Below are 21962 nucleotides of genomic sequence, written 5' to 3'. Positions count from 1 at the left end.
TGGGTTCACAATAGCCAACTGGGGATAGTGATTACATCAATTACAGGGTGCTATGAGGGAGCAAACGTTAATTAATAGACCTCTGGGCTAGCTAAAGAAATATGTTCTGACATAACAATATGAGTTTGCTCATTCCTTGAGGCAATGTCTATGTTTTCTGTCTGGTAACATCAAATATGTCTATTAAGTAGCTTAAATATGGACCCACTAGGGTCCAAGTGTGGTAAACTAATAGCCTACCCATCTGTAGACAGAGAAAAGAAATCCAAGAACTGCTGCAGATGTAAATTTAAAATCCCATTATCTAATCACTGTTAGACTCTTAGCTTGTACGCAGATCAAATACAACTCCATTGATACTTGGGTCCAGATTTTGGGGGTATCCATGACTTCACAGTTTGAAATTAGAATGAATGTTCTATTACAAAAGCAGAACCTACTCGTACCTATGCATCACTACCTCACTAAAACTACCTGATCAGTGCTTGCTAGGGAAAGATGCAGCTAAAACATAACAAAACTATGAGAAGGTGATTTAAAGACTTTGCAGGACACAGACCGTCCAGAAACGAAACTACTTTGTTACATGCAAAATATAAGCTACTAAAAAGTAATTATTTGAAAAAAGTTGTACTACTGCACTCTACAGAGTACAAATGTAGAAAACAGCCCACCTGAACTATGACAAATCATTCACTCAGTGAGGTAAAAAAAGTTTTTAACTCACAGATAATATCTCTAGCCTTTTGCAACAATCTACACATCAAAGTTGTCAATGAAATAGACAAATAATAGCCAAGGTCTCACTCCTATCAAGTTGTAACTGGCTACAAACACTTCAACTAAACATTTGAATTGTAGCATCAACCGCTTTGATACCCCTTAAAAAAAAGACCCAGAAAACAATTTAATTCCTCAAAACTAAACAGTCTTCCGATGACCATTTCACAGCACCTAACAGGAAACCTAGCGCAAAAACTAATTTGCCAGAGTTCCTACATCAAATAAAAGTTAGCAAAACAGCTACAAGACTGATAACAGTCAAGTTTGTTTCCATTGACATGACAGAACAAGAATTACTGGAAGCCCATTATGATTTGCTTCTCGCCCTTCACATCGATTCACCGTCAATTCTCATCATACTGGCCCTCAGTGCATTTTCTGTCATGGTTGTGGGGGCATCGTGAATATGCGTGACATGTCACAAGCAGGTTTTGTAATGATGAGAAGTTCTAGAATGGGAAGGGTAGTTTGTCAGTTGGCCCTGTGAGGCGGACTGGCTGATGTGTTGAGAATAAACTCGTTCTTGAGTTTAAACCAGTGTCCATGAGCTTGATTGAATACCACATTTGGTGACGATTTGAACGAACCCGAAGAACTAACACCCCAACAGCCGCCAAAGACATATACAGAATCTTTACTGCCTCCCCGAGTAAGCCTCCTGGTACCTGCTGTCACCAAAAGGTAAACATTGTCATTGATCTAGGTGGTGGCAAATTGTACATCTGTGTGCAGTGGCGACTGATCAAGGGCCGGTGATTGAACGTGAATTGGCCGATTGGAAAAAGGAAGTAAGATATGCACAAGGTGGCAGATCACAACTAGAATGCGTGAACAATAAGATGGCCAAGGAGCGGCGGCCATTTTAAGCAGAGCTTATGACTAGAGTGTCTGTTATGCTCTACACAATTTGAGGCGGTCAAAGCCTAAACTGATTTGCTCGGCAGTTCAGAAGAGTGTGTAACTAGAGGGCACAACACTTTTCATGATTCGGGGTGGGTGAAGCCTAAACTGACTTGCTCGGCAGCACTACCATTATAAAATGCGCATTAGTACTGCTACATAACAAAATTGGTGGCCATCCTAAAAGGTATTTTTTTGTGCTTATTAAAGGACAGGTACAGTTGTGAGGAGAGTCTAAACTGCCTGATCGGTGACAGGCACACCAATATTTGTGAACAAGTGGCCACAGAGTGCCAGCATAGCAGTGATAGGCACACCAAATTGGTGTAGAAGTGCCTGCTTAGTGCCTGCATTCCAGTGATAGGCACACTGATAGCCACACAAATATAAGATTCTGTCATAGGCACACCGAATTGGCTTAAGTGCCTACACTGTGCCTGCGTTCCGCTGATAGGCACACTTTGCTTTTAACGAAAGGCACACCAATATTGAATAGTTGTTCAAGAAAGTCTGCACCATAGCATCTGACTTTGCGTTGACAGGCACATCTTGTAAAAAAGAGGGGAAATTGTAATTTTTAAAGTGTGCAATGGTTCGCAAGATAATTTGTTGACAAGAAAACCATATTAACTTATCACATATTGGGCACTATATAGTGTTGCAAAAGTATTACACAGAATACAAGTTAAAAAAATGCAGAATGTAATACCTCCTCCATTTTTTCTAAGTAGTCCACGACATCCTCCCATCAAATGGAAGAATATCTTTGTGAACTATGCGTGAGTATGTGATACCAACCTTAGTGCTGAACAAAAGTGCTCTCTATAGCTACATTGCTTGGGAGCCGAAGGTCAAGAAATTTTAGAGAATCTTCCTAATTTGAGCGTGGAAGAGGAAAGGAACCTGAATGAGTACAAAATATGTATTGAGAAGTTAGACTTCTTTGGGTCAGCATCATTATGGAACGATATAATTTTGGCATGAGAGAACAAGGCGACACAAACTATTGAGGAGTATGCAACTAGTCTAAGAAAACTAGCGGCTACAGGCAAATTGGGGGGTGTCAATGATGAAAGAATTAGGGACCAGTTAGTTCTAAAATGTAGTAGTGACAAAATTAGAGAACTGTGGCTTAAGGACGAACCACCTCCAGAAGACGTTATACTCTTTGTGAATAGTGTTGAGTACAAGTTAAAATGTGTAAAAGAATTGATTAACTCCAAACTAGTGGGGTTTTTTTTTTTTTTTTTTTTTTTTGGGAAATTTTATTGAACAATAAATCAATTACAAGCATGGGCCTACAACCACCAGGGCCGGCCGCTAGATTCAGAAAGGATCATGCAGATGTTAAGGCAGTAGTCGACTCCCGGGGCCCAGCCCCGTACATGGCTCCGGATAGTCCTAGGGAAGCAGGATACATAGGTTTAACATAAATAACAAATAAAAACAAAAGGCGAGGCATAAGGGCAAAAAATGTGGGTCAGGCTACATCCGGGGGACTCTACTTCTGACCTTCAAATAGCTATCAAGAGGAAGGAGTAAGGATAGGTCGGGGGGGGGTGTCACGGGAGAGGAACGTCTATATTCGGTTATTCCAAAAGTCGCAAGGAACCATCAAGGGTCAGGGGGACAAAGCAATATCGGTGTCCACTAGGGGGGGAATACAGATACCCCCACGATACGCGTTCCATTGCCCCCAAATTCTACCCCATGCCCCCGGATTACCACGAGCCACATACACAGTCTTCACCCTGAACATGCACCAGTCCATGTTCTCCTTCCATACGGACACGGTGGGAGGCCGCTGGGAACCCCAAAGCTGCGCTATATCTCTCTTGGCAATCATGTTCCCCAGGGCCGCCCACCGAGTCTGAGCCGCGTTATAGTCATTGGGCTCCCACACATTCAGGACACAGCGACGCACGTCCGGCAGCAGCACAACCCCGGTGACTTGTCCCATGACCACATGAACCCGGCGCCAGTATTCCGCCACCTCGCGACACTCCCAAAGGATATGGAGAAAGGTGGCTCTGAGTCCACATCCCCGCTTACAGAGCCCGTCTTCAGAAAATCCCATCGAAACCAAACGGGGACCCGTCACATACACCCGGTGGAGAATCTTAAGTTGGACCAGGCGGAGACGGGCTGGAATGGCCACTTCCTTGGGGGACGACAGTGCGGACTGCCAGTCCTCGTCGTCCAGTTCCACCCCATCCCCCGTCCACGCCTCCCGGAGGCGCACCAAGAGGTCAGCCCGATTATTGATAAGTTTTTTATAAATTAATGAAATAGTACTGTCGGGGACATGACCATCGAGTATGCGGTCCTCGAGGGGCGAAGAAGCCGGGATCTTGGTCCCCTCCCCAAAAACAGAGAGCAGGGCATGCCGAATCTGGGCGTAGCGGAAGAACTCCCTTTCCGTAAGTTCGTATTCGCTCTGGAGCGCCGCGAATGTTTTAACAGCACCCTTACTCCATAAGTCTCCCACTCTACTAATACCAATCGTGTCCCAACGTTCAAACCCCTTCGTTGTCCAGAGGCTTCCCAGGCGGTCGGAGGCAAACAGAGGAGTAGCACATGTTAATCGCTCACTCCAGCCCAAGGCCACATTGGCCGCCTTCCAGATCCGTACAGCAATCTTAGTAGGGCCCGTAAGGGTCCGTCCAGCCGAGCTGGAGTAAAGTGCCCTGTTATAGTTTCCGCCGGGAAGCAGGAATTTATCCATCTCATACGCCGGATTCAAGCCAGGCGCATACGTGGCATGGTTAATGGCCGATAGCTGTGAGGCCCAATAATACCTGCGAATGTCGGGAAGCGCGATGCCCCCGTCGTACCAGGGGAGAGTAAGCTTTGCCAGAGCGATACGCGCCCGTCCGTCCCACACCAGTCTCCTCTGCAGGCTCTCCACCTCCCGAAAGTAGGACACAGGAATAACATCGAAGGAGTTCTGAAGCGCATAGAGAAATCTGGGAAGGGACATCATTTTAAACAGTGCTGCCCGACCCAGCGGGGACAAGGGCAGCTTACACCACCGAGCCGTGTCCTCCCTCAAACGCCGAAGTGGGAGCAGGAGATTCTGCTCATAGCGAGCCACCGGGTCCATCGAGACGTATATTCCCAAGTATTTAAAGCCGGACAGAGATAATTGGATCGGAAGCCGAGGCGGCAAGAGAGGAGGGTCACCGGAGATAGGATAGACACAGGATTTAGACCAGTTGATCGTTAGACCCGAATTTCTCCCAAAGGAAGTCAGAACATCAAAGAGAACATTAAGCGACTGCCGCGGCGAGGTGAGATACAGGAGAATATCGTCCGCATACAACGAGACCCGATCCTCGAAGCCCGGGGCCCACCGGATCCCTCTGAGCGAGGGCTCCCAGCGGAGCCAAGCAGCGAGCGTCTCCAAGGCAAGAGCAAAGAGCAGAGGGGACAACGGGCACCCCTGCCTCGTACCCCTACCGAGAGCGAAGGGCCGAGAGACCCGCCCATTAACTACCACCTGAGCCATGGGTCCCGTGTAAAGAAGCTTCACCCAGCCAAGAAATCCCTCCCCAAAGCCGAATTTGGTCAAGACAGCCCAGAGGAATGGCCACTCGATGGTGTCAAAGGCCATCGTGGCGTCTAAAGAAACCAGCACGGCTGGTTCGGAGAGGTACTCCGCCCTGGCGAGGGCGCCGTGAAGACGCCGCAAGTTAAGAGAGTGGGGGTTTTAAAAACAAATAATGAAAGATTCTGTAAGCATGGTCAAAGTGAGTATTAATGAGAAAAGACATGATATAAGTAAATTTAAAGGGTAATGTTTCAGATGTGGAAAGCATGGTCACAAGGCTTATGACAGTGAGGGCCTGGCAATATGAGTCACATGCCATGTTTGTGGGGAAAAGGGGCACTTTGGAAAAAGTTGAAGAAGCAAATAGAAGAAAAATGACAAAGAAAAAGTAGTTAATGAGGTGCAAAATATAGTGTTTCAGGTAAATGAAGGTTGAAGTTCAAGTAATAACTGCGGGAATGAGGTTTATAAACACCCCTCTGCGTTGGTCAGGGTTAATAATGTTGTGTTTATGATGAAGTTTGACTCAAACTATGCAAGAAAGACAGTTAATTTAAGCGCTTTATTGTGAAAGAAAGTTAAATTTGTCTGGAGTGAGGAACACAAAGGAATTTGAAGCTGTAAAAAAAGATTTGACGAATGCACAGTGCTTAAAGGCTTTTATTTGTTCTTAGGAGATGAGATGATGAGTACTAATGCAAGTCAAAATAGTTTAGGGGCAGGGTTGATTCAGAAAAGAATTTGAAGGAAGGAATTGACTGCCTCTGCGTCAAAGGTTTAAAGGATGGTTAAAAAAAAAACTAATCAGTCATTAAATGTGAAGCTCTGGGCATTTACTGGTCTTTAAACAAGTTTAAGAATTTTGTGCAGGGTACTAACTGTAAAGTTAGATCTGATAACAAATCCCTATGGGAAGTTTTTTTTATTTAAAAAAAAGGTCTGGATGAGACTTCTGCAAGAATAGGAAAGTTAAACTCAGTGGATCAGACTCCCCCCCTACCTCTCGGAACCAACAGAGAAACTGTGGAGTGCACCAGGGCTCCTCATTCAGCCACACCCTCTTCAACGTCTAGATTGCCCCCCCCTCACAACCATCGTCAGGAAACACGGGCTCAACATTGTCTCCTATGCAGACCACAACCAGCTTATTTTCTCCCTCACCAACAAACTCAACACCACCAAACACAGCTTCCAAAAAGGGATGAAAGCTGTCGCCACCTGGATGAAGAACAGCTGCCTGAAACTCAACTCTGAGAAAACAGAAGTCCTCATCCTTTGCTTCACCCCCTTTGCATGGGGTGACTCCTGGTGGCCCCCTGCCATTGGAAATCCGCCACACCCTGATGGACCACGCACGAAACCTCAGCATCACACTTCGACTCATCGCTCACAATGAACCGCCGGAACAACACAGTATCCTCAACCTGCTCCAACAACCTTGCATACTTTGAAAGACTTTCAGATGGATCCCATCCGAATCCAGAAAAACTGTCATGCACGCTCTCATCAGCAGAAGACTGGACTATGGCAATGCTCTACACTGGAATCAAAAAGAAACTCCTTCGCAAACTCCAGACCGACCAGAACACTGCAGCCGGACTGATCCTTGACATCTCACGTCGCAGTCGCATCACCCAACACCTCCGTGATCTCCACTGGCTCCAAGTCAAAAGAAGAATAACCATCAAACTCCTCACCCACACATACAAGGCCCTTCACAACAGAGGACTCACATACCTGAACAACCGCCTCTCCTTCCACACACCCAAAAGACACCTCCGATCAGGCGATCTCTCTCTGGCCACCGTCCCAGGCATCTACAAGACCAGAACGGGAGGAAAGTCCTTCTCCTATCTCGCAGCCAAGACCTTGAACGACCTACCCCTCTGGCAAGCTCTCACATTGCCCCAGTTCAGGAAGGACCTCAAGACCTGGCTCTTCGGATGACCCCAGAACTCAATGGAGCCACCCCACTTGCCCCCCCAGTGCCTTGATTCCCTCACGGGTGAGTAGTTGCCCTTTACCAACCCTGATTTATTTATCATATCTCTGCAAGACTTCAGTTTTACAATAGAGTATAAACCAGGTGCAAGAAAGTACTCAGCAGACTGTGTCCCTGGGTTAGTCAAAACAGATATTACTGTTTCTGTGGAAAATGATTGAGAGTTAGTTGAAGAGGAAATTACAGTCCAAGAAGTCACATCCAGTGCCATTTCTGAGACCCAGTGGTTGATTGAAGTAGAGAGAGACAGCAATTTAATGAAGGTCACCAATGCCATCAAAATTAATAAAGCAAACACTCTTAGTAAACCTTGGTCTAGTCTGAAAGACCAATTGTCAGTGGATAAAAGCATATTGTTGAGTGAAACTAGACTAGTTCCACCAGTAGGATTAAGGGATTTTTATTTCCTTAGCACACAAAGGAAATTTGGGAATTGTTAAGAATAAAGAAAGGTTACTCTCTGATTTTTGGTGGGCTGATTTGGATATGGAGGTAGAAAGATGTGTGACGGATTGTGTAGAGTGCTATACTAGTGATAAGAGTCTTGCAACAAAACATATTTCCATAGTATGCAGAAATAATATCACATCATCCTTATCATCCTTAGGATGAGATTGCAATGGACATAGTTGGGCCACTTTGGGGGGGGGGGCGGGGGCATCAGTTTCCATATCTAATTATTTCACTGGAACTATACTCTAGATGGGTAGAAGTAAGTTGAATACAGGGTATCTCATCTACTAGCATGATAACATTCTTGTGTGAAATCTTTAAGAAAGAGAGAGCTTTCCTGAATCAATATTAACATTTTATGGTCCTCAGTTTTGCTTGAATACATTTGAAACATATCTTAGAGATGGTGGAGTAGAATACAAAAAGTGTTCACTAAATTACCCTGAAACAAATGGGGCTGTTGAGAGTCTGAATAAAAAATTGAAAGCGAGAATTCAGTTAGCAAAAGCAAACAGTTTGAATTGGAAGGATGTTTTACCAGATTGTATAACTGCTTACCAAAGGACTACTCACTCCTCCACAGGAAAGTCACCTTTGAATTGTTTAAAGGTCGATCTCCTAGCACCAAATTATGCACTAGTTGGATGGCATGTGGCAAAGAGGTGAAATATAATGGACCAAGTGAGTGGCAAAAGAAAGAACTGAGATCACAACTGAAAAGGAAGGAGTACTTTGATAAACACAAAAAGATGAGAAATAATTTGATTCAAGTTGATGACTTTGTAAAAATAAAAGCACCAGTTGGATGTGCACCATGGTATAGGTTTACACATGAAAGGAAAGTGGTTAAAGATTTACAAAATGCAATAAAAACATGTGATGGAAGAATGGGGAACTTGAACAGAGTTGTAAAGGCAAAAGGGACACAAGATGTGTCACAGGATGATGCACCTAAACCAGGACCTCATATGGAAGGGCATAAGGTACATAGTTTCAATTCAAGGACTCATGAGGAGGTTGGTCGGAGGGTGAGTCTTAGGGAGCAGAAAATCCCATTGTACCTAAAGGATTATGTTATTAGGAAGTAATGTTTCTGTTTATTTATTGTATCTTCAAAAGTTCCTTCTTCCTGGTTATGATGTTTTGCACATGTGCTTTGTTATTTTTATTTATCCAATCTATATATGCATTGTAGTCTTAGAGATATGTTAGTATATATGTTATTTTAGGTCATTTGTGAGAAGGGAGAAGTGTGTGGTCCTCGTGAATATGCACGACAAGTCACGAGCAGGTATTATTATGTTATAGAATGGGAAGGGGAGTTCGTCAGTTGGTCCTGTGAGGCGGACTGGCTGGGTGGGGTGTTAAGAATAAACTCGTTCCTATTTGATTGTTTGTATTAAAACGAAAAATAAAGTTTTCAAAAAAAAAATTTAAAAAAAGAATAAACTCGTTCTTGAGTTTAAACCAGCGTACATGAGCTTGATTCAATACCACAATGGTCTATTGCAGCATTCTGATTTCCCACCTATATCAAAATTAAAGTAACATACGTTCGGGATCCTTTTGGATGCAGTGGTTCTTAACAGCATTCTCAGTTCATACAGATAGATGGCAGAGATAAAGGAGCCAACACATGAGAAGAGTCCCTCAAGGGTAATCAATAACTCCCATTCTTTTCAATATATATCTAATATCCATGGCAAAGATCATTTGATTGTATGGAATTTCTTAGCAAATGTACGAGGACAAAATGTACATTCCCATCAAATTAAGCTATTACCCAAATGGATCAGACAAAAACTAGGGGTGGGCGGAATTTGCGAAATCCACTTGCGCAAATTATCACGAAAATGTTTAAAATTATCGCAAACAAGCGGAAATATCGCGAAGATGCAGAATTTTTTTTCCCGCATGTTCGCGAGATTTTCTGCATGGTTGCGGGTCGCCAACTTACCCATGTGGTTGCTCGCGGGCGCGGCCATCTTGTTTTGAGTTGTCTCGCGGTGCATGATCGCGAGAAGAAAGACGTGATCGCGCGACGCATGACGTCACTGCGGGCGCGAACTGTCGCGAGACAGCGCAAATGGCTAAAAACAATCCAACATCTCATGGAGAACGCGACCGGATCAAGAAAACTTGTCGGCGAACTCAGGGATTCAGGTAAGGCGATCGCGCGCGCGAGAATGTATTATTTTACAGCACGAGCAAGAAACAAATTATCGCCAAGCTGCGGAAAGCGGAAATTTTGACATTTTCGCGCTCTCCGCGGAACGCAAAAATTTCAAATTATCGCAATTTCCGCGAACGGAACGTAATTTTCGCCCAGGCCTAACAAAAACGTACCTGCATTGAGCAAGTGCAAGCATGGATTAAAGCAAATACTCTGCCATTCAATGGTTTCAAACAGAAATTCTTCTTTTCACCTTCAAATAAACCTACATTGTCCTTTGGATTGGATTTAGAAACACATTAGTTATTGAAGGTAAGAGCCTCTCTTTCAGGCTGCAAATGGGGATTCTATTGAAAACGTACATACTACCAACTTGCAAAGGCCAAAGACACAGATCAAATTCTTCCTTTCGAGAAAAGGAAAACGGTTTTGGACCATCTCTACTCAGAAGTATTATCACTAGAATTGGGTCTTCTTAGGAAAGCCATACATAGTTCACAGCTATGCCACCAGAATCATCTATCAGATGCTAAAATACCTAGCAACCCCCCTCCTTTTCTGTTGGATCTCTGCTTTCTGCCTATTGCAAACCGACTCAATGCCAAAGTACTGTGTTTCTGCAAGAGCCGACAGAACACAGGGCCCTGCTACCTTTAAGATAACACCAATCAGCAAAGCAATTACAAGCAAAAACTACACCCATCACAAGGGCAAGATAGGGTGGGTATTCTCTGAGTTATCATGAATTGGCTTTCCAGCAGCACTCAGGAGCTAATTTATGTTAACTCATTCTAAAAAAAACATTACCACTGCTGTTCAGGAACTGTTGAAACACTTAATCAATGGCTTTATTTTATAATTAAATATGATCATAAAAGCAGATACATAATACTAATACATAATAATGAAACAATAAAAACATCACATTAAACTTTTGGCCCCATTACATCTTTAGTTGAAAAGGCCATATATGCCCTAACACAGAGCGATTTTCAGAAATGGGCAAATTCTAAAATAAATCAATGATGAGGTCGGTGTTTGCAAATACAATAGAGCTGGCCTACATCTAGTCAGCCCTAAATCCCTCAATACTGGGATTAAAAAGTGTCTTGTAAAACATGAACAACATCTACAAAAAAAACACAAAATGCAACAAACTCTGTGGGGAACTTTCATTGCCTGGGCAAAGAAGGATGGTAGAGGATTCATAGTGCTCAAGTGGAAAACATAGCTAGCATCTAATATACAGAAGCCTGAATCTGGTTAAGAGGACCTTCTCCCATGTGCTAGTCACAGATGCCTGATATGGCCCAAGCCCTAAAGTGGCTTGGATTAAGATAGAATCCTTATTCTGGGTCTTAGTTAATTCTCCTGCTTCCCTTTCTCACTGTCTCATTTTGAGAAACGATTGTTTCAGCTGGGATCTATCGTTCTTGCTCAACCTTTCCAATCTAAGTAAGCAATTCGGCCTGCCAAGTAAACATCACAGCCACCTGACGTAACCCGGCCATGGAATTTTGAGACCCATGCTGCAAGATACAGTGTTCAATAATATCTCTGTTAAGCCAGGGTTAAAGATTGCTCCATACAGAGCAGTACAGTAGCAATAGGGCCAAATTAATATGATCCTCGACATACTCCAAGCCAAGCACCTCATGCAATAAAAAAAATAGGTTTGCCTTATGGAATGCCTAAAAGTTTTCGCAACACTGTTTTTCTCCGCTTGGTGGCTAGGTACTTTTTCATAGCCCAAAATGCTCGAACCATTAAGTTAAAACAGGAGACCATTCCTCTTATAGATTTCTAAATGGGGTTCTTATCTATTGAAGAAACCAGTCTGGAAATAAACCCTTTACAATTACGAAATTGAAGCATTGCTCTGGCTACACACGCCAACCAGGAACACTGAGAATCAAAAGTAACCCTCAAGATAAGAAATTTCTAAACTCTTATTATGGGTTCATCATCTATGGGCAAATACCGCATTTTGAGATTCCTGGGCCTGCCAGACATTACAAAAGTCTTAGTGGGATTTATTACCCGCTTCAACGACGCCATAAAATCAGTGTAACTTTCTATTAACAATTTCCAGCCTTTGGGAGTTCTGGCAAGTAAAACCGCATCAGGAGGAGGACATACCCTGACAATGTTCCTTTCTCTTCCATTTATAAGTAAAGCAGGTTGCTAGAAGGGAGCATTCGGGTGGAGTAGAGCCCTTTGTTATAGAAGGCATACCATGATAATCGTCCTCTTGCTTTCACAGGGGGGCGTAGCAATTATTTAAAAGGAAGTTAACTGGGAGAGTTTGGATTGGGTTATAGAAGGAGATGCACATATCACGACAACCTTCAGTTCTCTTCCACAGACAGAATGAGCTCTAAACGGTCAACTAATAAGTTTCTAGATTATAAAAGGTATGTAGTACTTTGGGCGGATAATATGGATTTTAGACTGCTCCCAACTGCACATCTAAGTTAACAAAGTTAATAAGAAAGAATAAGTGGCATCTCGGTCTTTATCTGTGAAGTACCTCACATCAGGATTTTACACTTCATCAGTATCTTAAATCAAATGATAACATGCCAGACAAAATTCTGTGGTGCAATAGCCAGTATGTGTACTTAATCGGAATAGGCTTAGCTCAGTTAGCCATGACTTGATAAAGAGCTAGAGAAAAAAGCTCTGTCCTTCTGCACCCTTTATATCAGCTATCCTTGTATTAGCTGCAGCAAAACTAGCACACCTTCCTTTGTTGTCTATATTGCGCTGTCATCAAGAGTACACAAACCTGAAACTCTGCCATCACTGCCAGGCAAAAAAAACACACAAGTGTTGTGACCATACAGGATTCACAATTCACATGATTAAGATAATATATTTGTAGACTTGCCGTCCTGGTGATACTTTTCTTTTCCTGTTTACCCACAACGCAACCAGATCGGACAGATTACCCATCTTTACAGCATCTCAAGATTTCTTTTTGCAGCATGTGGTTGTATTTTTCCAATAGTATTCCAAGAACATTTCCCTTAAAGGAGACTGATGTCATTATTGAAACATTCACTAATGTGTTAATAAAGGAGTCCATATTTTATTTCCTGTGACTTTTTGAAGACCGTGGGAAGAACGATTTGAATTGATTCTCCCTCCATACAAGGTACCCGCTCACTGTGAAAACCAGCACGTTTTCTTTCTTTTAGGGTGTTGAAGAAGAAGGACTAGAACACAGAACAAGTGTTAAAGAAGAGGCAAGCCTTAAATTCACCCTGGGTGTGGGCATCTACGTAGATTTTGTGAAAACCAAAGAACTAAAAAATAATATATAGAGTTCAGAAGGGTTGTCAGCCATTAAAGAAAGTAAAAACGACAACATATTTATTTTCCTAGCCCAGCAAGTAAGAAATAACCCAAGAGAGCTGAATTAGGAGTGGTGTGTTTCTGGAAAGAAAAAATAAAGAAATGTCTTATCAATTCTTAACGGTAGCTGTAGAACTTAATGTTTGAAATTATATGCAATATTTAAAATGGTGGTGAAAGACAGAGGTTCCAATAGCAAGTTCCCAGGAAGGGGCATGTGTTAAATTATCTAAGGGTATGGTTGCCACTAAAGGAAGTGGGAGTTCAAAGCTCACCTACTTTATGTGGCTACAGTGGCAGATATTTTTACAAAGGACATAACACACTACAGTATTCATTTGAGGGTGGAGGAGTAGCAGTTTTGCTTTATGTGGGTGGCCTTTGTGGATGCTATGTAACCACAGTTTTAAACGTGTTTGTGTAGGCGATGTTATTGATTTTGAGCTGTAGGTAGTTGTGCGAATTGTGATGCTAGCAGTTTGTCTCCAAGGGTACTGGAATACGATGGTGGTCTGTTGTATGCTTTCTGGTTTTAGGTGATGCATTCTATGCATAAGGGATATTCAATGTGCACATAGGGTATTGTCAGGTTGGTTTAGCATTTAGTTCAAGAGAGTTAGGAGTTTACTCTTGTTTTTCTCTGGTGCCGCTCCTGTGTATTTAGTTGCTGATGCACTCTCAGCAAAACGGTGGATGTACAATATAATGTGGTTATGGACTGTTATGAAGGATTACTGTTCTAGATGTCTGTAGTGCTGAAGTGACAGTTGCAGGCAGAGTTTGTACTGGAAATATCTACTGTTCATTGTAGGAATTTGCAACTTGAAAAGTTACTGAAAGTTGAAACTACATGAAACAAGGATTGCACGATGTACACCTGTGCCTGTCACTTCAGGACAGCATATCAACTCTCTTTAAATCATTGTCAGAAGAGCAATTTCGCTCAATGTAGCTTCAGTCATCATCATCATAGTCTTTTTTAGATTATAAAATATCATAAAAGACACAAACAAAGAAAACAGGGAAAAACAACTGTTGCAAACCATATAAAATGCTTGAAATCCATCAATAAATACTTAAAAAGTTTGTTTAAAAGACATTAAACAGATCATAAGACCAGAGAGTGAACTAAAATGTTGAAAAAACAACATATACAAAAAGAAGAATGGGAAACAGTAATGATAAAGGACCCACAATCCAACTTAACATAACTTCATGGGGGTACTACCGGAGTGTACTTAGGATCATTGTTTCTTAAAAACCATGCCCAGCCCAAATACTTAGCTAGAGCAATAGAGATGATCGGTAAAGTGCTTGTGCGTAAAATTCTTAAAGCAACAGTACTACTCCTTGTACCTAGGGTTTTGCACATTGGAGACAACCAAATTCTTCTTGGGGTAGCATATGCAGGACAAACAAACAAAAAGTGGGCAATTGATTCGGCTTGCAGGCCGCAAGCAGGACATAATTCCGCACCTACACTGGACCATCTGCTTGTGAGGGACCTAAGTGGTAAGGAACCAGCTCTTAATTGGAAGTACAGTTTCCTATCACCAGGTTTGGTGATCAGGTCCCAGAAGGATTCCAGAACGGGAAAAGCTTTTGCCTCCAGGTACCAACTGGTCATCCTGGAGCAATTCGCACTGCTCCAAACATGATAATAAACTCGTTCCCAATAAATCATTCCCAGCGATCTCTCAGAAGGGAACAAGGCCGCCGCTGGGTCCCTCCACAGCCCCTCCAGACCCAGATCTACCAAGGTCTCACGGAGATTCCTCAGCCAGCTAATCTTGTGGAACTTGTCAGATTTTATTACATCCAAGAGGCCATTGGCATACGGAGAAAGCTCCGGGGTGGTCCAGAGCCTCCGCCAGTATAAGACCGGACGGAGTTTAGCTAGGTCTATGATGGCCTTCCTGCCTAAATCATATCTGAGGGGAACCAAAGGTGTACTCTGAGGGAGGCCGGTTATACTGCGAAATAATTTATTTTCAACAACAGTTAAGGAAGTTAACCGTTCAAAACCCCATAGCTCGGCCCCGTACAATACAGAACTTAAGGCCTTTGCCTCATAAACTTGGAGTACTGGTTTGATGGGTTTAGTGAGAGATTTTTTGTGCTCACTTGATAGTGCTCCCGTAATCTGCCTAAATTTCATGGCGGACATCTCGATATGCTTGCCCCACTTGTTGTCGTTTGTTACGTGCATACCTAAATAAACAAAGTTATTAACCACTTCTAGCGGTTGACCATTCATAAAAAATTTCCCCGCCCTATAGCTTGGATGTGGATTATGGACCATGAGTTTAGTCTTGGCCACATTCACCTCCAAACCGTGGCCAAGACAAAAGTCTTCAAACACCAACAAAGCTCTTTGCAGACCACTCGGGGTTTTTGATACAATGAGCGTGACGTCCGCAAACATCAATATCGGTGTAATGATTTCGGCCAGCTTGGGAGCATCGGTATTGACGCTAAGCATGCATTCAACTATCCCATTGATGTATAATGAGAAGAGCGTGGGGGCCATGGTACAACCTTGGCGCACACCGCGCTAAACTGGAAACTCGGGGGTAACATCACCAGGACCTCCCCACTGTATTTTTGCGAAATTAGACTCATGTAACCTCATTACCAGGGTCAAAACTTCTTCGGGAAGCCCAAGCTTTTCAAGGACTGCCCACAGCCGCAGACGGGGCACTAGATCGAAGGCAGCTCTTAAGTCCACAAAAGCGACGTAGAGACTACCTTTACCCAGAGTGACTACTTTCCAGTGGAGTTGAACAAAGCGAAAGACCTGGTCCACTGTGCTAGTTAGTTTGCGAAAACCAGCCTGAAAAGGGGACAGAATCCTGTTGTCTTCAATCCAATCTAACATCAAGTTCAAAACCATCCTCCCAATGATCTTCTGGATTGTGTCAATCAGGCTGATAGGTCTATAGTTCCCTGGTAGAGCTTTGTCTCCCTTCTTAAATACTGGGATTATAACAGCGCCCCCCCCCCATGATTTAGGGACTGGGGCACCTTTGGCCACAGCATTAGCCACTAAAGAGATGTACTTGCTCCAGCAAGTTTTATTGTGAAGGAAGACATCAGATGGAACCCCGTCTAAGCCTGGAGCACGCCCGGTAGCTACGGATCCCAGAGCTTTTAGAACGTCATCAGGACTAAAAGGACCTTGGGAGAAAAAAACATAAGATATCTCCCTAGGGAGATTATGTAAAGGGTTACATGCATATTGGGGTTTCAAGAATTTTAACCAACCCTCTTGGGTTACATGGTTTGATGGTCTGTCAGGCAAGCCTCCTCTGTTCCACTTGATGACATTCCAAAACAGTCTGGAGCCTCTAGCGTAACTTGCACTCTTCAAGTCTTGCCAATAAAGTTCGTCCCATTTCTTTTTTGCCTGGCAAAGACATTTCTTATAGGTTTGTCTGGCCTTTCTGACACAGGCCTCGTCACCACTAGAAAGGGCTGAAGCCAAATCGACTCTAGCCCTTCTGCACTCACCGTCATACCAGCGTAAACGTTTTGGAGGAACCTTTTTACCGTTTTTCACTGGTTTTAGGAAGTGCCTACGTAATCCCTCAAAGAAAGATTCATGAAGCCCTGTGACTTGAGCGCTATCTTCCTCAGTGGCCATGGCACCCTTTAGTTTCAACGTTACTCTATCTAGTTCGGTGTCAATAATGGCAATGACCTTCTCATTGGACTTGACCTCTCGCCACTTAAGTCTGCGCATATTATTAGAAGGGACAGTTTCAGGAGGCGCAAGTATCGTTACCTCTTCTGCTGATTGTGTGCTCCCCCACCACCGGTGTGTTATTTTTATGGTTGTTACAAAAATTTCCACCTTTAGTAACTATGAAAAGCATTCAGCAACCTACCTTTCCGGGAATTTTCCGCCATCTGCAAGGCTAACACCACCAATGCCGGCCGAACAAAGACGTTTGCCAACTGGTTTCGGTAAGATGCACACATTAGTGTAGTAACTGCATTCTTCATTACCAGCTCCTCGGTCAACACAGCGGTAGAGTCCCGTTCCTCAAGGAGAAGAACTCGACCATTGAGAAGGCAAAATATATTTGAGTGTACAGCAAGGCTAGACAGAACAACTTTACCAGCAGGCAGGTTATCTGAAAGAAACAGAAAAATATTCAACATTCTAAAAACAAGAATATGTACTGAAATAAATGAAGATAAAATGTTTTTTTAATGTGACACACACTGTGAGTAAGTGCAGGGGTTGGAGTTATTCCCGCTGTAATACAAATGAGTGCCACAAAACTTTGGAGTGCTCCAACAAGGCTAAAACTGGCTTGTTGCTGCTGGAAAGTTGTCCATACTATAGATCAATTTAAAGGCACAAGTAAATATATTTTAGATATATCATTTATCAGAAAAAAAGAAAAAGTCAGAGATTCTGCTGCAGATCGGGCTTCACCTTGCACACTTTCTTTGAAATGATATCTTGAAAACATTCCGAGAAAAAATGTATATTGCAGATGGTGTTTAAAAAGCAATTGCTCAGTGGTGGCTGGTGTCATTTGAAAGTGGTAGGGCGAAAAATAATTGTTGTAATTCTACTGTGGCTAGCGAGCGAGCCCGAACAACCTACGGGGGTTGGGGGGTTCTACCCCCCCCGAGAACATTTTGAAAAAGAGTTGACAAATGGTGCATTTTCAAGCAAATTTGAGAAAGCAGGAAGGTTAATAAAGCAATTGTGAATCGGTTCAAACAAAGACAGTGACTGGCAAAACTGTCAGTCTAATCGGGTGCATATCAGACGCCGGCCTACCATGTGCTCGGTTTATCTGTGCCACATTGTGCTATTCTTTCACAGTAGGTATGTGGTTGTTCTATGGCCATTGATGCTTTTTGAAGTGATATCTCAGGTCTGTATGTGGATGTCAGCATCCTGCCCTATGCTCAGTGGGGGAGCAGGCACAGAGTTAGATGAAGTCTCCTGCCACGTCAGGCTGAGACAGAAAGTGTGAGCAATCACTGCTTGAAGCCTCCGGGGCCCCCTTCGACAGACTGAGCAAAAGACTCTGTGGCTGGCAGACAGCAACAGTTAAAAAGCGGTGCAATTTAAAAAGTTAGACTGGGACATAACCACGTTACAGGTCCTCTTTCTAGCACACTGGTCCCCAGGATGGTGTCCCTGTTGTGTGTATGTGCATGTTCTAGACCTCATTATTCACATTATCTATGTATGTTTGCTCTGACACCTAATGAGTTTAGACATACTTGTGCAAAGCACTCTGCCCAGCTCCTTTTTAGTCTCAGAGTGTCACATTCTGACGGGCCGCGGATACTACGGGCCATGAGAACCTTGAGAAGAGTCACGAGGCCAGAGGCGGCATCTGTCTGCATGAATCTGCAAACAAGAGGCCCATTAAAGATCAGGCCTGTCCTCATTTATCATTGAGGAAAGCCGGATGACAGGTTGTGGGTGTCAACGGCATGCAAACATTTCTACCACCAGAAACCACATTACTGTCTGATGAACAAATCACATTTAATTGGATTCCGTGGGAAACAAATTTCTTCCATGGTGCAAAGTGGTAGTTTCACCCTGGTTGACTGACCGCTGGTATAGAACCACACCCACTCTTACGCAGGGCTAATGCGAGGATTTTTGGGACCCTTCACAGAAATAAAATGCGTGAGACGGCCCTGATGTGCACACAACAAGACATCATAGGAAATTATATCATATAATTTGTTTGCTGTAGCTGAAACATTTACTACAAATCTATCGTACATTAGACGCCCGGTTATAGGAATAACATGCCATATTAAAACCTGTAACGTGACTGTTGCATTTTGTATGAACAAAAAATAATGCAGCGACATTAGTTTTGACACGAGTTGCAAATCAACAATTGAATATCCTGACGTCCAAGGGGGAAACAAGCTAAAAGCCTTTGAATTTGAACAGAGTGCTTAATTTGCACAAACACTTTGATACACAAAACAACACTTTTGATTTGCGGTATAACTTATCGGGCCAATTTCAAGGCTGTCGGCCATTAATCACTCCCTGACACTTTTGTTTCTCACCTTAAGGGATCAGAGAAGCCGTTTGTCGGACCCTCTCGGCTCCTGCTCAGATTGTGAGACAAACAGGTATTCAAGGTAATTGGGCACTTTATCAAGCTTACGGCTTCAGTTTATCTTCTCTGCTGTGGTAATAATTAGCTAGAAATAAAATGATATTTATCGCACAGCTGGCGTGTTCTGTTTACAGCCTTCGATTGGCACAGCACCCCAGAGTCCATCCAGCATTTGAAATCACCCCCAAACTAATGCTCGTTCTTTGCATATCTGACCAACGACGGCCCTCAGCCCTCACACCAGTCAAATCACCTCCACCAATCCTCAGCCTGGACAAGACACGATGAACCACCCATCACAAGGCCTAGTTCAGACGCACTGGAAAACCTGGACAGCGTTCAAGAGAACAGAGAGCACCACGAGGACACCCTGATGGGGACCAGTGCGTAAAACTAAAAACAACCTGAGCAAAGACAGGAAGACACTAACAGAGCAAAGACAGGAAGACACTAACAGAGCAAAGACAGGAAGACACTAACAGAGCAAAGACAGCATGTACTGAGAACAAGCAGCCATTCACACTTCACAGCATGCCCTGGGAGATACCCCAAGATAACACGTCACGTCACGTCACTGGAGACAACCAGAGCATGTGTACTGCTCTCGCCCCACCACACCGGGTGGTTCACTAAAAATGTGCGGTTCAAAACAGTCATTGATTGGCAGTTCTGCCATTCACAAGCACTGTGCACCAGAGGTCTTGGCATCGCAAGTTTTAAGAGCACTCCATTTGCCTGGGAGCCAGGTTCGCCTTGTTGGACTGACAGTCGTGACACACAGGGCTCTGAAATGCACAATTAACTCACTGGGCCAACTTGCAGCTCTCTAGATTCAAGCGGATGTCTGAAACTGTTTTACTCCCTTAGAAATCATGTTCCTTCGACCTTTCACAAGCATGAAGAAAAATAAAGAAAAAGGTCTGGGAGACACTACTTAACAACAGACTCAACTGGTGCACATAAACTAGCAAGACGTTTGCAGGGATTTTGAAGGAAAGCCCGAGCTCGTACATCGCTTACGTCCATGTGAAACACAGTCAAGCACACAACAGAGTTCAAAATATTGAATTACTTTGGTCTGATTAAAACCGGAATATACTCCGGCTCGAAATACTGGCGGGGGAGGGAGGGGAGGGATTGTCGCATGGGGTTACCGCGAGGGGGTTAAAATAAAAAAAAAACTACCTGACAAGGTCCCGCGCCTCGTCTGCTCCTGGGCCAGGTCCCGCGCCGCCTCTGCTCCAGAACAGGCATCCTCCCTCCCCTCCTGAAAGCCAATCACAACGCTACAATGGCAGCTTTGTGATTGGTGGGGAGTCCCGGACGGCGCCCAGCCGGGTACCAGTAGGGGCGCCATTTTCTCTATGATGGCTGCATGCAGCCTACATAGAGAAAATGTAGAGTGCGCATGACTGCTTTGGTCGGCCCCAGGGCAAACCACAGCAGTCTGATACTCAGAGTGGTGTAAGCCACTCCTCCCCGACCCGCCCGCCCCCAACCAGGCATACGCTCCCGTCCGCCCCCGACCAGGCATACCCCTCCCTTCTGCTTTCTCGCAGCACGAGAAGCAGTAAATAAAATGCTAATTAAAATACCATTTTATTTTCTGCTTCTCGCACTGCGAACACGCGGAATTGCTTGATCCGCCCGTTCGCAATGCTTTTATCCTGTTCGAACACACATTTTGAAAGTGCGAACAAGCAAAAAATACAGCGAAGTCGCGGATTTTTTGACAATTCCGCGTTCTCTGCGGAACGCACAATTACCTACATTCTGTAAATTCCACGAGCGGAACGGAATTTACCGCCCAGGCCTACTAATGAGGACCTAGAACTATTTTCTCAGAATAAAAACCTACACCAACACTCCACACAGTGTCCGCCATTACCTAACTATTCCCTCTATCCCTATATCTCCTGAATCTCAGCGACCCTCACCCATACCTAGAACCTTCGAAAGAAGCATTCACAACTCACCTCCCTCAGAACTCATATCACTGATACCCTTAACTATAACCAGCAATAGAAGCAACAACGCCCCTCCCTCGATACCCAATCTCCAACCCTCCTCATTCCCACATTCCGCCACCACCCCTATCCCCATAACACTCTCCCCCCTCCACAACCCTTTCAGATCCGCCGGAGACATTCACCACAACAAGGGAACACTAGCGAATCGCAAAAAAGCCCTCAACCCGCGCATACATGTCTCATTCTCGACTACCTCTCTCACAGCCACTCAAACCTACCACACTGCCATCACAGTCATTGAACCTTCCAGCAATACTATCCCCAGCCCTCTCTGCCTCCCCCTTCTCACCAATCTGAACTAGACTCACTCAAAACCCATACTAACCTCACTTCCCGGAACCTAAAAAACCTTATCCTAGAAATCAGAAACATCTTACAACTCGCAAAAAACTCTCTCTCTAAACTCAATCATCTTCAAAACTCCCTAGCTGCAGCCAACAACGTGATAAACACTAACCCACTGCCACTGACTAATCGACATTTAGGTACACGCAAACTCCCCAACTAATTAATGGACATGGAAATCCAAACTTTACTACTTCTCTACGAAACTCCTACTTGCCCCATCACAAATAAGGAAGAATTCTCTATTTTC

At 43.8% G+C, this 21962-nt stretch overlaps 1 protein-coding gene across 4 annotated transcripts in view; it reads right to left on the bottom strand.

Annotated features, from left to right (window-relative positions):
• Nucleotides 1-21962, bottom strand: part of GNPAT (glyceronephosphate O-acyltransferase) — a 654210-nt gene that overhangs the window by 212111 nt on the left and 420137 nt on the right. For all 4 annotated transcript variants that reach the window (XM_085612021.1, XM_085612024.1, XM_085612023.1 and 1 more), the window contains exon 10: nt 17106-17354. In XM_085612021.1, coding sequence (XP_085468147.1) covers nt 17106-17354 — 249 coding nt within the window. The remainder of the gene's footprint in view (nt 1-17105; nt 17355-21962) is intronic.

This window comes from Triturus cristatus, chromosome 6, assembly GCF_964204655.1.
Source record: "Triturus cristatus chromosome 6, aTriCri1.1, whole genome shotgun sequence".
In the NCBI taxonomy this organism is placed as follows: domain Eukaryota; kingdom Metazoa; phylum Chordata; class Amphibia; order Caudata; family Salamandridae; genus Triturus; species Triturus cristatus.
Note: the sequence above shows the minus strand (reverse complement) of the source record. Positions and strands in the feature narration are given on the sequence as shown.